Here is a 15,374-nt window from a genome sequence, read left to right on the forward strand (position 1 = left end):
AACTTCATGTGAGCTTTGAGCCATTTCAGAAGGACAGAAACTAAATAGAATTGATATTAGATTTCAATCTGTAGCAAACTCGAAGAAATATGCTAATTGGGAGCAAATTTAAATAGATTTATTCGCCGAACCATTCAAGCTTCGGAACTTCAAACTAACTTATTGCGCACCCTTTGAGATCTTTTTAAGGAAATCTGTTAGAAATAAAGGTTATTAGGTACCTCAGGCTCCGTTGAGTGCAATTTTATAGGCCACTTCGTTATCAGGAACATTGACGATGTCTCTTGTTCTATTTAGTAGGCTTTGGTAGAAAATAAAATAGTTTTCTTGCAATGGTAGAAATATATAGTAGACAATGAACTGGGAGGCAGCTTATATTTCTAAAATGTAATAGATTGGACTTGAATAGTTTTTTTTATCTAAAAGTAAACTTTTAAATAGAAACATACTAGACGCTCGTTCCGGCTCCACTCGGATATCAAGATTCCTGTTTTATCGCATGGGAGCATTTGATCGGGTTAAAACGTATCATCCATGTCAGCTCATACCCTATCTCTATACCAAATATAAAATATATGAAAATCTGTTTAGTAGCTTCACTGCAATTGACGGACAAACATCCAAACGAACAAACTTTCACGTTTATAATATTTGTTTGATTATTTAATTTAACTGTGTAAGTACAATACAGTACCGATATTTTTATAAGTTTTTTGACTACGTGTAATTAAATTTAATTTTTAGTTTTATAGCATTGATATTCTTTTAAATGAGAAATTTTGAAAGAGAAGAAAAAAATTGATCACGAGGCAGGATTCGAACCTGCGTTTCTTGCCTAACCGTAGCAACGCCTAGCCTCTCGGCCACCCGTGTTCCCGCCAGAATAATCGAATTTCTTCTACTCTTTCGGTTTCATGTGCCTAAGGGGCACCCCACGCCATCTATTGAGATGATTAAGAACCATCACAACCAATACGAAACATTATTTCAATGATTACAATATTGTATCGATGGAACGCGGCCTTTGTTAAATTTAATTTTTAGTTTTATAGCATTGAAATGCTTTATAAATGAGAAATTTTAAGTGTAATTATCTAAAAAGAAGGTTATCAATTCGACTAAGAATTACGACTGCGACTGGGTAAACTGATTTTAATGATTCTCATTTTACTTGAAAGCTGATATCTACTGTGGTGTTCTAATAATTTCCCATTTAGGTCCCATAAAATTTGACTAGTTAAGTTAGTTAAGTTTTTGTTGAAAACAGTTATTGTTCTACTAAGAGAGTGAGTTCGATTCCTTTTCATCGACAAAGCACCTTTAAATTGAAAATACATTTACGTCATTGTTTTGAGTTTTTGAGTGTCGAGCACGATTCGACACGAGCGGAGCTGACCCAATCAGCTCGCACCGGGGAAGTACCACACCCCCACAGAAGACCGGCGTGAAATCGTAGCATGCTGTTGTATGTTGTTCGGTGAGTGTGGTTGCCGGAGTCCCGTATTCTTTTCCTCACCCTAGACTATTCCTTTCCCCTCTTCAATCCTATTAACCTTTAACCCTTTTAAACAAACATCTCATTTACAGCGGCCCTACCTCTGCAAATGTCCATGGGCGGTGATCGCTTACCATCAGGTAACCACCAGCTCAGTTCCCCGCTTTTACATAAGAACTAGAAACGTTAATATTGAAGACATTTTTTTTTTATTTATTTATTTAATATTTTTTTCAATCTTTCTTCTCAGCTCTGATAGTTTACTCATAGTTTTGGTCAAGGGAAGAAATAATACATACACTGTTATAATGGAGGTACTAAATAAAAATGCAATGAAAAATTCATAATTTTATTAAAACACAAAAGAAAACAAATCTATAGCTTTGTATCATTATTTAAAAATTTAAAAGCTGGCTACACTTAACAATTAATTTACCACGAGTTCAAATAATTTTTTAACAATGAATTATTTCGAATAAATACAATAATTAAATTTTGTTGTTGGCAACGTTATACAAATATAATAGAAAATAACAAATCATTGATAAATATACTACTAAATATCATATCATTTATAAATTTGAAACCTAACATTTATAAAGATATTTTGAATTCTGCTAGAATAATTGAGAATACAGTTAATATCACAATGCTTTTAAAACTTTAATAAAAACTATTATCAGAAATGACAAATAATAAACAATTAAAACCTTTTAAGCCCTTAATTGAAAACTTTTTTAATCAAACTTACAAAGAGGTCAAATAATATTTAAATGAAAGAAGAGATACTGATTACATTAAATCTTTTCCAAATAATTTTAATAACATTAATAAATAATTAAATTTACATACAAATTGAAGTTTTCCTGAATATTTACAATATTAAAGGTAATTTGCAAAGAGTACAAAATCACTTATAGAAAACACGCCATGTAAATTAAAGCATTCGTGACTATTAGATTAGATTGTAAATTATTAAATCTAACTGTAAAAATAACGATATTTTCATATATAAATACAATAATTTTTTCGTGTTTTTCAAATAACTTCGAAACAGAGGCTTTGTGTACTTAAATTTTAGCATTAACATTAAAGTGCTTTATACATTACATAATTCTTAACAATAAAAAATTTAGGTTGGACTTTAAACAAACGTTATATAATGTTTCATATAACTGTTCTATCGATTTACAAAAACCCTCAAATAATTAACAATTTAAAAACTAAACATAAATCGATGCAATATAATCTCAACAAATCAGTTAACAAAAAATAGTTATAAAAAACAAACGACGCACGCGCATCTTAAATCTCGCACAAAACAAACTCGTGGCAACCCTAAATCTATTGTTATCTATGCGGCTCGACGTCAGCCCTAACGACGAACGTCTTCTTCCTCGGCGTGTCGTCCACACCGTAGAAACACACACTCCTACTCCTCTTAAACTCTACGCTCGAAAAGTTACGCGGCAGTGTTTTCGATTTCTCACAGTCACTCTTTAGACAGTAGTCGTATATAAGCTTTGGTCCTTCGCGGAAGTATTGGCTGTAGTAGCCGTCGCAAATGTCAGTGGGGGGGTCGAGGCACGTGTGGCCCTCGGGGCGGAGGCGGGGCTCCCGGGGCGGGCGGGGCCATAGGGGCCAGGAGGGGTGGGGGTCAGTCGGGGCCTCAGTGGGAGGCCCCGACGGTCATCCTCAGCGAAGCGGTTTGGACACTATGATAACGTCGGGCGCAGAGCGGGTTGTCTCCGTGCTCATGGGACGGCGGTCCGGGACTTTCTTGGCTATGAATATTAGGCGCGTCATTATAATATAAAAAGCAAACAAAAAGCGACACTCCACATCACATATTCAAAAGAGATATTTATATATAGAAATAGTGTATTCTAACAATGTTACCTAATCTGCTTGTAGGTAAAATAATAAGCCCAATATGTATGCAAACTTATTAGTCAAATCCGTTCAGTAGTAGAGCCATAAAGAACTTTAAAATCTACATATGTATATACAATTTCAGACATTACGTGAAAAAGACAATTATATAAAAACATTTTTCCCTTAGCGCCAATTTTTCATTTTACCAATAAAATAGTCTTAGTTCCATCAAAAGAGAAATAAGATGGTGTTAAATTAGTTAAGATAAAAGAAAATTGTATGATTGAAAAACCGGCACTAATAAATTTCAACTTACACTAAGTATCTTGTAATATGCTGTTGCGCAATAAAAAATGCTATAAGCATTCATGAACATTAATAAATAAATGATAAAGTCTGTTTGTTTTATCAAAAAGATCTCTTCCAAGCCCCTCATAACTAGTTACCAATTTCTCATAGAGAGATCTTATAGGAACTTCTGATATAGTCATCATTTTTATACAAAATGTTTTCACATCAAAGGAGTCCATGCCGTTAAAAGCTTATATGATAATAGGGTTGTCAACTTTTTGCCAACTTATTTCCCGATTTAAATAATATACAATATACGTGTACAATACTATATAATTTAACCGGTGGTAGAATAGAATAGTTTAAATTATATTTCTCGGGTATACGGAAATCAATGTTTTCGGGTTGGTTATATGCGTATTAAATTTATTTTAAACTGCAATTACTTTAGTCTATGCATTTTACGTGTGCGATGTAATACAATATTGTAACGAATTAATTTATTGGATTTATAATTAAATAAGTAAACAGTTGGCAACCCTAACCGTTCATGCAAGCTATTACGACCGGATTAAAACTATCTCAATAGGATTACGAGGTAATGGGCTTATGGAAGCGTTCAGAATGAATGGCGCATGCTTCGTTTCTGCTAATCTGATGAGATGTTAACATGTTCGCATTTAACATTTTCTTATTTATTCATATAATTAATTGTTCACACACCTAAGTAGTACGTGTAACGGGGTATGGGGCAAATGACATACATGTCTCACTGATTGATTTTCTTTACTGACAAGTAGGTGATCAGTCTTCTGTGTCCTGTCAGACCGAGACTTTTTCGTGAGTCCCCACCGGGAATCGAACCCGGTACCCCTCAGTTCTACGCTCACGTGATAACCGCTGTACCAAGGAGGCGGTCGTTTGTTAATACATATAAAAAATGTGTACGATTGGCGGCCTTACGGCTGTAGCCATTTCTTACAGGCAACTAAAGGGCACAGGACAAAATGGACAACTAATTGCTCTGCTACATTCAATAGACGACCAATTTAATGTTAATGTTTTTTTTTTAAATATGATAATTATTTAATTAATTTAAGGAAATTGAAATAATATACATATAGTACATACATAAAGATATGAAGATGATAATTTTGTGTAGTACAGAAAGATAAATCTGCTTGTGCTTTCAATAGTTCCTATATGCTTTGATAAGCCAACCCTTTTTAAAGAAGTTAGCGGATATGTTCTTTATAAAGTATATATTTATGAAGTAGCCCAATTGCTTATGTTTAATATATTTAGGTACTTCTTGGAGCAGAAACTTCTCCATACAAGAAAATATTTGGGGAAAGAAAGTAACAATATATTGTACTAGATGCGCCCCGCGGATTCACCTGCGTAAGTCTGTATCCCTAGAATTATCGGCATAAAAAGTTGCCTATGTGTTATTCCAGTTGTCCAGCTATCTACGTACCAAATTTCATTGCAATCGGTTTTGTAGCATATGTGTGAAAGAGTAACAAACATACACATACACATACACATACATCCTCACAAACTTTCGCATTTATGATATTAGTAGGATAGAATATATTGACAAGAAATAGAAATTTCCAGACTCCTTTTATTTCGTCAAACAATGCCAATATGTAATAACAATGTGCAATAAAAGACAGCCGAGTAACGACGCTGGATGATGATGATATTTGATATTTGCTAAATTTGAATCTTTCTTGTGTTCTGATATTGACTATGATTTAGGAATGACAGGTACAGGGATGTATGAATAAAGTGTTTTTAATTAATTGGAAAATTAATCGTTATACTATTTCAATTTTTAATACATTATTTATATTTTTATTTAGTTAAATTGTCAAAGACTTATATTATGTCTATTCATGTGTGTGAGATGGAAAAAGTGTGTGTGTGTGTGTGTAATAAACATACTTACGTGGTTTGGTATCTTGAGGCGTCACTTGCCGTAGCAACTCTATGGTTATTTGAGAGGTGCTCGTCTGTGCTGGGGGCGAAGGCCTAGCTATGGTTGCACCTGAATAGCCGAATGTTGAAAATCCCCTGCTATTTGTAGTTCCGGAGCCTGAAATATAGAGAATTTACGATGCGTATTAGAGATATAGAAATGTTGCGACAATTTCATTGACGTAACGGAATAAATGTATTTGAAAATCTTGGAACAATATATTGTAGGTTATCCCCTGAAACTGTTCTATGCTCTGCTTATGCGATATACACTTCATATTAATAATAAAATGATTATGCCTCTTTGTTAAATTTAAACACACATATCAAATAGGAATAACAGAATCAAATAAGATTTTATTTCGGGCATTTAAGAAAAAAATACTGCATATATACTTTATACTTATCACGCATGTATCTGTGATCAAAATTTCCGTTTTGTACGACGCCTACTCTCTTACCTCGCAGCTTTTCCTTTGCTTTGTGGTTGTCTGGTAGAAATCGCTCAATAGCGATAAGACCGCCTTCTGTACCTAAAATTCTTGTGCTGTATTTTTTGTCAAATCTCTTTGTGTACAATACAGAATTTTTATTATTATTATTATTAAGTATAACATTCTACGCTGACAAATTAACTGTGAAAAGTTAGTTAGGCATATCAAGAAATTTTAACAAATTTTCATAGCGTTTATTCTTGTTTAATGAATTATGTAATACAGTTCCCACGGCTTCTTGTGAAATGGGATGGAATAATGTTATTGATTCTCTTAATTGAAGATTATTTGATCAGCGTCGTGTTTCGATACGGTAAGGGATTTCTTTGATAGGTTTTTATGAGCGACTTTTTCAAAAAGCGAAGGAGGTTTTCATTGTACAGATTTTTTAAACGACTTCTAGAAAAAGAAGGAGTTCTCAATTCTACTTCTTATTGTATTTTTTCCTGTGTTTGTTACATCACTTTATATTTGGGTGAAAATTTTTGATGATTCTTTTTCTATTACTTGTCATGTCCCATTTAAATTTGGTGATTTACATCAGAAACCGATAATTACGTGGGTTTTCAACCGATTTGTTGTTATTTGGTCGTATTTCATTGTCTGAAATGGTACCTCTCCTCGTCCCCGTCGGTGGACTTTTGTAGAAAATAATTATAAAGTATCACATCAGACAATTATTATTTTGGACAATGCCGACCGTTACCAAACCTCGATTTTTTTATTAATTGTTGTTGAAACGACTAAGGAAATTCATTACTAATTATCAGGGTTCGTGAGGTACAATCTCGTAACAGATGTATACATAAACAGATGCATGGACAGACGGACAGCGAAGTGATAGTATTAGGTTTTTACCTTTGGTAATGGAACCCTAAAAATATTAAGCTTTTTAACAAACTAGTTTGTTTTTTGGAACTCATAATTAAAGGAATAATAAAATAATGTTTTCTATTAAAATTGCTACAAATAAATTAGTATTAAAAAAATAAATAATTCGGCATCCCAACACTACGTAGAGCTCACACTGCGTTATTCTTAGATGTCCTAATTCTATGCCTTTCGTTCGATCTAGGTAACTATGTCAATGGCGTGTTATTGAGCTCATTAAATGCAAGGGAACATTTGTGTGACCGTCTGTTTGTCTTTTTTATATATGTGTATAGAATTTTGGCTGGACGCTTAATAGAATTAAAAGAGTTATGACATGTTACGATGGTATAATTATTTAAAACGGAATTTCGACATTTCAATTAAAAAATATGTATGTATAGTTCTAAATTTGAATTTGATATTTTCTTCACAATAAATGTCTGAAATTTATTCAGCAATTTTATATAGAACGTTATTGCCCTATTTATTAAAAATCTTAATTTGTTTTTTATACGATTGCTCGGAATTAAAAAAAAACTATATCTACCTACTGTTGGAAAACATTCTGTTCTTATATTTTATAAATGTACTAGCGGTCTGCCTCTGACTTTAATATCATTGAAAAATACTTTTAAATTATTGGAACGGGTCAAAGAAAAATATAATTTTATTATATTTTCAATTCAAAAATTGCTCGCAGGATATTTTCAGCTAACGTATAAAATACGTCCGATTTCATTTCTATCTATTCGAATGCGAGTCGTGTTCGACTAAAAGCATTTTAACGTGATTTTAAACCAGGGATCTGTGGTTCAGCTATGATTACGTCAGTACGGGGCGAAGCGATTTTAAGCCAATATACTTCGTACATTGCTACTTATGTATGGAAAGCTGAGTGCGCACTTAACAAGCATTTAATGTGGCGAGTAATGGATTTAAAACATTCACTCGTGGAGGCAGTAAAACGGTGTGAACTTTAAATATAGTGGAGTTATTTTTGCTCATTGGTTCATTACTGCGATATACTTCTTCTGTATTCTTAAAATGCAAGAATATTTAACTATAACTTTTTTCTGTTTTCCTTAACTTGATATAGACACAGAAATAGCACCTAAGTCAGTGACGTAGACTTCGATATTTATAAAAAAAAATATATTTTTTTAGGTAAAAACCTTATAAAAATGCCCTTATTATACGACATTTAAATTTCCATTTTATTCTTTTAGAGTATTTTTTAAATAATAGATTAATCGTTTACTAAATAAAAAAAACATTACTAAATAAATGCTAGAATCGTACATAGAGTTAAAAAATATCTACTTTGATAAAGAAAATTCATTTACAATATCAATATTCAAAAGTACAAGTCAATTTAAAATCAAAGCGAAACATTAGAAATCCTAATAACAACTCGCACGAAAATTGCTCAAAACCCATAGAACTCCCAAATCAAGCTGCAAAGTACACGGCATTTGAATCGTAAAACCGATAAAATCTATTTGTTCCCAGCCAGTGAACCGCTAAGATGTTATGAGATTGGGGTAAAAACAATAAAAGATCTCGTCAGAATTATCTTCTGGGGATTGGACGGTTTCGCCCTGAGGGTCTGCCTTATCAGTCTTATGTATATACGTATTGTCATCGATGATATGTTTGAAGACGGGGGGCCGAAAGATATATCGTGATGCTTGTGTTTTGAGGTTTTGTTTTGAACGCGAAATATAAAAGCTATGTTAAGAAATTATCCCTTAAAAATGTATATGTGATCATAGAATCTATGATATATTTATCATCTTCGTCTGTCAAATTTCGTACAGATACGATAACCTCTTTTCGCGGGAAATAGTAACAAACATCCTTCCATCCATTAGTACATACAAACATTCGTATTTATAATCTTAGTGGGACATGTGATTTAATAAATACAAGTAAAATGTATGACATTTTAAGAAAATGTATTGATAGATATATAAAATATTGGATGCGAAATAGCGATGTAAAATTACGATCTTTTGATGAAGCGTGAGAAAATATTTCTATCGTATTTACTACAAATATAAATTTCCATATTTCAATAAATATTAAAATAATGTGATTGAACATCGAGAATTCTGAGATTTTTATAGATAAAACAATGTTTGATGGTAAGACGAAAACAAACAAATAAGTTAGTTGTTTTTTTTTTTATAATAACAAAAAAAAAAATGTTTTCTTTATTTTTTACAAAAAAATTTCACCGGTATCAAACACAGGAAGAATCACATCAATCATTTGAAAACTCGTGGAGTTAAAAAAATAACAGTCAACCAAAGCCAAGTCCTTTGTTTTTGGGAACGTCGATATAAAAAGAAACATGATTTCGTTTAACAAAGAAATTTCCTCTCAAACTCCTAGAATGAAATCTTACTATTGCAAAGAAAACAAATTATCAGATAATAATCAAATAGCTATTTAATCTTAAACTGCAAGGTACGAAAACTTGCACCCTAAGACAACATGTAGCCTGCAATTTATTGCTTTTATTGTAAATATAAAGTTAGTAAAATTTAATAACCTGCAACTCCTTCAATATCGGGCTAACATCAAAAAACTTTCTCTTCCTCAAAGAAGGAATTCATAAACACTTCAAACTTAGCTATGATTTCAAAGTTTATCGGTGTTAGACAATTTATTCATCGCTTCGTTGAAATGGAAGTATTATAGGGAGTATTACCGCTTTCCTCTTAAAGCTCATAAATTATCGTTTCGTAATTTGTTGATCAGTCGATTCGCAATTTGTTTTTAACTTTTTTAAATTCCTTCCCTTTTTTAATGAGATAAATTTAGCTGTACCTTTCCTTGATTTATTTGAAAGTTGCAATAAAACTATTACTGTAGCTTACCACCTTAATAATGCTAAGTATAAAATATTTGAACCTTTTGTATAGTCTAGCCTAAACGCACGTGTTATACATAATTTTAAACGCCACTTATCACAAACCAGTTTCTAGCACGTCATTGTCGGACATCAAAACATAACTACCTCACCCCATTCTATCAACAAAAAGCAGAAGTTGAACACTAGTTCATACGCTATCAAGCGACCTATTTCGATTGCATCCACTGTCACAACTTGTACGTGGGAAAAGTTCCACTCATGCCGTACTTCCGTGCACTAGAACTAAATGAGCGGTTAGGTGTTTATTTTCGAGTTCGTTATGGGTTCCAGAAGTGGAATTTGGAACTAGATAAAACTGGATAGAAGCGGAACTTATCCAGTTCTCTCTGGTCTTATTGAAATTACGTTTCTTCTGAAACTTACAGGTTTCAGAGTTTATTTTAGTTTGATGTTCTCATTTTATTGCTGTTTGTTCTATGTTTGTTATATTTTTTGTGTGTTCGCCTACGGTTTGTGAGTTGGATTAATGTTTTTTATGTACTTTTTCACTTAAATTAGGTTCAAGATGTTGGGCCGTATAAGTAGCAGAGATACCTTTACTACTATTAATGTGCCTTGTGTTAGTTGTTAGGTCGAATTTAATATTATACATAATTGATTAACCTCTTATCACAGAAAATATTTCAACTAATTTCATTATAAATTTGATATTTCTCTTCTTTACTTTGTGTCTTAGTAATGAAGAAGGAATGAATATTCATATATAGAAGAATGAATTTTACGCTTAAAGAAAATTGAAACTTCCAAGGAGAAAAATCTTCTCGTTGCGAAAACTTAACTTGTAGGTTAAAAAGAAAACTTATTCGCCGTTTTTGTTCCCGCGAGACAATTATTGTAACGCAAGAGAAACTGGTGGTAAACTATATTTTTTGTATATTATAAATTTGCATAGTGAAGAGTAGGTATCATTATTATTGATATACTAGAAAGTTCTACGAGGTGTCCCGAAAAAGAATGCGTACCCTCTTTGGTGCAAAATTTATTGGCGCTCAAATATTCTTTCTAGATTGTTGGAAGAAAATAATATAGTTTAAACAAATAAGTAGATAATAGGTATACGCGTAATACAAGTATTGATTTACGCCACAATTTAGGTAACGGTATTTAAAAAATTAACGATTTAGCAAATAGATTTCGAAGGAAGTTTTGTAGTCATTTAATTGAATTTCCCGAATTCGCAAATTTCAAATGAAAACTTGGAAAATCAAATCAACTTCTCGATATAACTACGTTTGAGCAAAATAAATTTTCATCGGTTCTTGTACCTAACGGCGCTTAATTATGCTAATAGCATTATTTGAATTACAACAATCTTTAGAATTGAAACGCTGCAATGTAATGATTTTTACATGTCGTGTTGAGTCAATTGTACATTTGATTCTGTGTGTGCGTGTGTGTGTTCATGTGTGTGTGAACTAATTAATTGATTGGGCAAATTTAAATATTAAGGGAATTTGCATTCTTTGACTGTACCAGGTTTAAAGGGGATAAAGAAATGCCCAGGTTTCTCAGTGAACCTTTCTCCTTACTAATGAAGAGTTTTAGGGCAATCGAGTAGTTAGTAAATTACATCGATATAAACAAACACGTGCACACAACAACAATCTTCTCTGTTTCTAATTGATAACATCTATAAGAAACTCACCATCAGAACTGATTGTAGGATCCGTCTGAAACAGGCTCTCTCTAGTTTGACACCCAGATTCCTTCGTATCCGGAGCTCCCACAGACACGTCCCTTATCTCTTTCTTCTCTTCCGTCTCTTTCCGCCTGATAGACTCTTCCTTCTTGCTGATGTCACTCTTTCTCTTCCCGTTTCTCTCCACTTTGACGTCTTCTGTTTCATGCACGGTTTCCACATCACGCCTCCAGGGCTCATCTTCTAAATCTAGACGCGTTTCTTGTATGAAGTCCGAATCTATACTGGTGGGCTGCAAATATAAGTCTTGTTTTCCATTATTATTGACTTTATGTATAGCAGAATTTACATATTGGTTCATTTTATAGTATCAGTGTTTTAGAGTATCGTAAGCGAAAGCGGATATTTTGATATATAGGTACGTATTATGATAATTTATTGAATTATAATAAAATTGACATTTTCCATGAACTATTCATATTATCATTTAAATACTAAATTTTGAAAATCATGTTAGGACATTTTTATAAAAGCCTATGAAATAAACTGATAGACAAGACTAACTTCATTCATTGGCTTCGCTTACATACAACTAAAAAGCTACAGTTTAAAAAAATAAAGAGATTTAAAAAAGATTCGATCATGAGGTGATGGTTAACTAAAACATAAAAACAAAATTCGTCAAAATCCGTTAACCCGGTTGAAAGTTCTCAGGTAGCAATCCAAAAGAGCAGTCGGATTTATCATCTCTCCTATTTTGAAGTTGTTATAATTTTCCAGCAATATAAGCTGTTGCGAAATGTTAACAATGGGTACCATGAATGCTTCAACCTACCCTAATCTTTTGCTGCGAATATTTCCTCTGCTGTTTGAACATTTCATTAGTGTGGTTTTCTCGCTCCAAACTGGCTCTCGGTTCGCTATCCCGCTGTAGTCGTTTAGCATCTAGTGTTAGCCGACTGCTGACTAGGCTATCTAGACGATCTTCACATGACTGCCTGATGTGTTCCTAAAAGAATAAAAGCTATATAAAACTAGCTGTTGTCTTCGCGCGCGTGGTCAAAATAAATTGTCATTGTACAAAGTTACATCCCCCCTTTTATCGCACATGTTTTAGTTGAATCGTGAATCTTCTTGGCTTTTCGAGAAGGTTGGTTAAATATACAATTCTAGTTAAACGTTTCCCGAAGGAACTTTTTGCAAGAGTTTTATTCCCGAAGGTTTATTACAGTATTTCCTTATCGTTCAAAAAAATGTACGAAGTTGTTCTAGACTTGACTAAACAATTTCCATGTTAAAAGCTTCAAACGAAGTTAAATCACGGAGTAATCGTATTTAAAAGAAGGAGGTTTCTTTCCATCAGTGGGCACGCACACAAGCGCGATATGATTGATGTTATTTGTGTATCGTAGCGCAGTTGCATGAAGTCTGAAGTCACCATCTCAGCTCTGAGTTGTTATAATTAACAGATATGAGTAATATTCGATTTTATGCGTTCTTCATCATTAATATATTCAGATCATTAATATAAATCAGGTTATGTAAATTTGTTAATACTTTTTGGATTCTCAGTCGTCGTAGGACGATATTATTGCAATAAAAATCTACACTTGACCGCAATTTTTCTTGCCAAATTATAACTCTTATAATAACATGTTAGAATATAGTGAATTGTAAAATTCTTAAAAAAATTATTTAATCACATAAACATATTTTTTTTAAGACAATACAATGTCCTTACTAATATTATGTTTACAGCCGTGTCCGTCGCTACTACGAATTTTTATAGGATCATACCCAAAATACAGAATAAATCGTCCGCTCTCTAAAGCACTGGACACATATGTTTTACATTTCCTTTTTACGAGCACTGGGTTATTGTGCCGCCCCAACGACTTTTGCTAAGATCGATGACACAACTTAATATTATGGCATAGAGTACTTTTAATATATTCATAATGGTTTCTTGTATTCTACTTTTAAAAAATAGCTCTGTTTAATCTGTGCATGCTGTGTTAACCTCTAATTAAGTGTTGCTTTTTTGGCAAGAACATTTGTTATATATTAATATTAATATTTAAGAACCTATGAGTTCTAGACCGAGGTAACATTAACAAAAAAAATTTGTTGTGGGAATCGAGCACGCTTCGGCACGAATTTGGACGAATTGGACAGTCCGCACAGGGGAAGTACCACACTCCCACAGAAGACCGCCGTGAAATAGTTGCATGCTATTATGTTTTATATGGTGGGCTGGACGTCCGATTCCTTTTCCTCACCCTTCTCAGTCCATTCCATGTTTCTAGTTGTCAATCCTTTCCTTATATCTAACCCCTTAAAAATGGGCAGCGCAGTCCTAAGATATTTATTTACTCCGATAAAATTCTTTTATTTACGAACGTATGACGACAAAAATTATGTTTTAAATAGGTACTTACTTTAATAATTTTGTGATCTTGATACAGTTTTCTAATACACTTGAAGAGAAACACGAAACTCATTCCAGATAGAATGAGTGAAAATATTATTAAAATAACCAAGATATGGGGCTGTTTAAGCATTGACTCTTTTGCGACCTGAAAAAAAAAGTAAGTAAAAGTAAGTTTAATTATACAATACTTGTATCAATACTATTTCGAATATTCTAATTAATAACATAGAAAGATCGATGGTCGAATGCTCGAAGCCATTAGCTAAATTAGAATCTTGACACATCATTTTTCGCGCACCTTTTGAATTCAGAACGTTCTTTCAACCCAGAACTTTGGCACGATAATTTATTCTTAATTCAAATTTATCGATGGCCAATGAACAGTTAACTCACAAAAGAGGTCGTAAGGCTAAGTAGTAAAATACAGATAAAAAAAAACGCCAACAAAACTGAAGATTGAGCAATGTCAGCGTTGAACGATCACTTAAGATAAGCGTGTCTAGTTATGAGTAATAAAGACAAATGTCCCTTGAAGCGAGATCGTAAGGATGATAGCACTCTGGCGGAGTTACTTTCATTTTTATTTCATTGCAATTTATTTTCTCTGATATAACCACTGTCACTATGTGGCGGGAAAGTCTATTTTCATGTATAATAAATATATATTCTCAATTGACTAAATATGTTCTGCTATTAATGTAATTAGCTCATCTAAATATGTAATACATAATATCACAGTTATAACATTTTTAGTATAGTAGATATAATATTTTCATTTAAACTCTTAATTAATTGTTCTTGTCCTTGAAATCGTCTCTTTTCTATCGTAGAACCATTAATAATAATAAAATAAAAAATAAAAAATTTCATCACATTGATTGATTGATTTTCTTCACGTAGGTGAATGCCTGATGGTTTACTTCGTTTCCTTTAGGTCTCAACTCCTTATAGTATTATAACGTTATTATAGTATTGTAAAAAAAATCTTTTTTTTTTGTATTACCTTGCAAATATCCTGTTCCTCGTCAGCCTTTAGTCGACAATGCGCATAATTGTCGCATTTCAATGTTATATCTATACATGTATTATCAGCACAGTCGAACTCGCTGTCAGGGTCACATTTTTCTAAAAAAAAAAAAATTAAAACAATCAACAAAATAAATATATTATTTATTATTTTTAACACTAAACTAAACTGCCTTAAAATTATCGGAACCAGACCACATTTAAATAGGACCACATGAGACGCAATAGCTTACAAATAAACAAAGAATCAAAAATAATTATACTTAGTCTGGCCATAAATACTGTTACACTTAATTATAAAAAAATATTACATTTGAATTTCGAATCTG

The 15,374-nt window shown here is 32.5% G+C and overlaps 1 protein-coding gene across 3 annotated transcripts in view; it reads right to left on the reverse strand.

The window, feature by feature from the left end:
* Positions 1 to 3,142: 3,142 nt before the first annotated feature.
* LOC119837046 overlaps positions 3,143 to 15,374 on the reverse strand; it is a 135,953-nt gene continuing 123,721 nt past the window's right edge. For all 3 annotated transcript variants that reach the window (XM_038362535.1, XM_038362536.1, XM_038362534.1), the window contains 6 exons: positions 15,023 to 15,144; positions 14,027 to 14,164; positions 12,424 to 12,597; positions 11,595 to 11,880; positions 5,616 to 5,762; positions 3,143 to 3,279 (listed from right to left, as the gene is read on the reverse strand). In XM_038362535.1, the coding sequence (XP_038218463.1) occupies positions 3,191 to 3,279; positions 5,616 to 5,762; positions 11,595 to 11,880; positions 12,424 to 12,597; positions 14,027 to 14,164; positions 15,023 to 15,144 (956 nt within the window). In that variant the 3' untranslated portion in view covers positions 3,143 to 3,190. The remainder of the gene's footprint in view (positions 3,280 to 5,615; positions 5,763 to 11,594; positions 11,881 to 12,423; positions 12,598 to 14,026; positions 14,165 to 15,022; positions 15,145 to 15,374) is intronic.

This window comes from Zerene cesonia, chromosome 26 (genome assembly GCF_012273895.1).
Source record: "Zerene cesonia ecotype Mississippi chromosome 26, Zerene_cesonia_1.1, whole genome shotgun sequence".
Taxonomy (NCBI): domain Eukaryota; kingdom Metazoa; phylum Arthropoda; class Insecta; order Lepidoptera; family Pieridae; genus Zerene; species Zerene cesonia.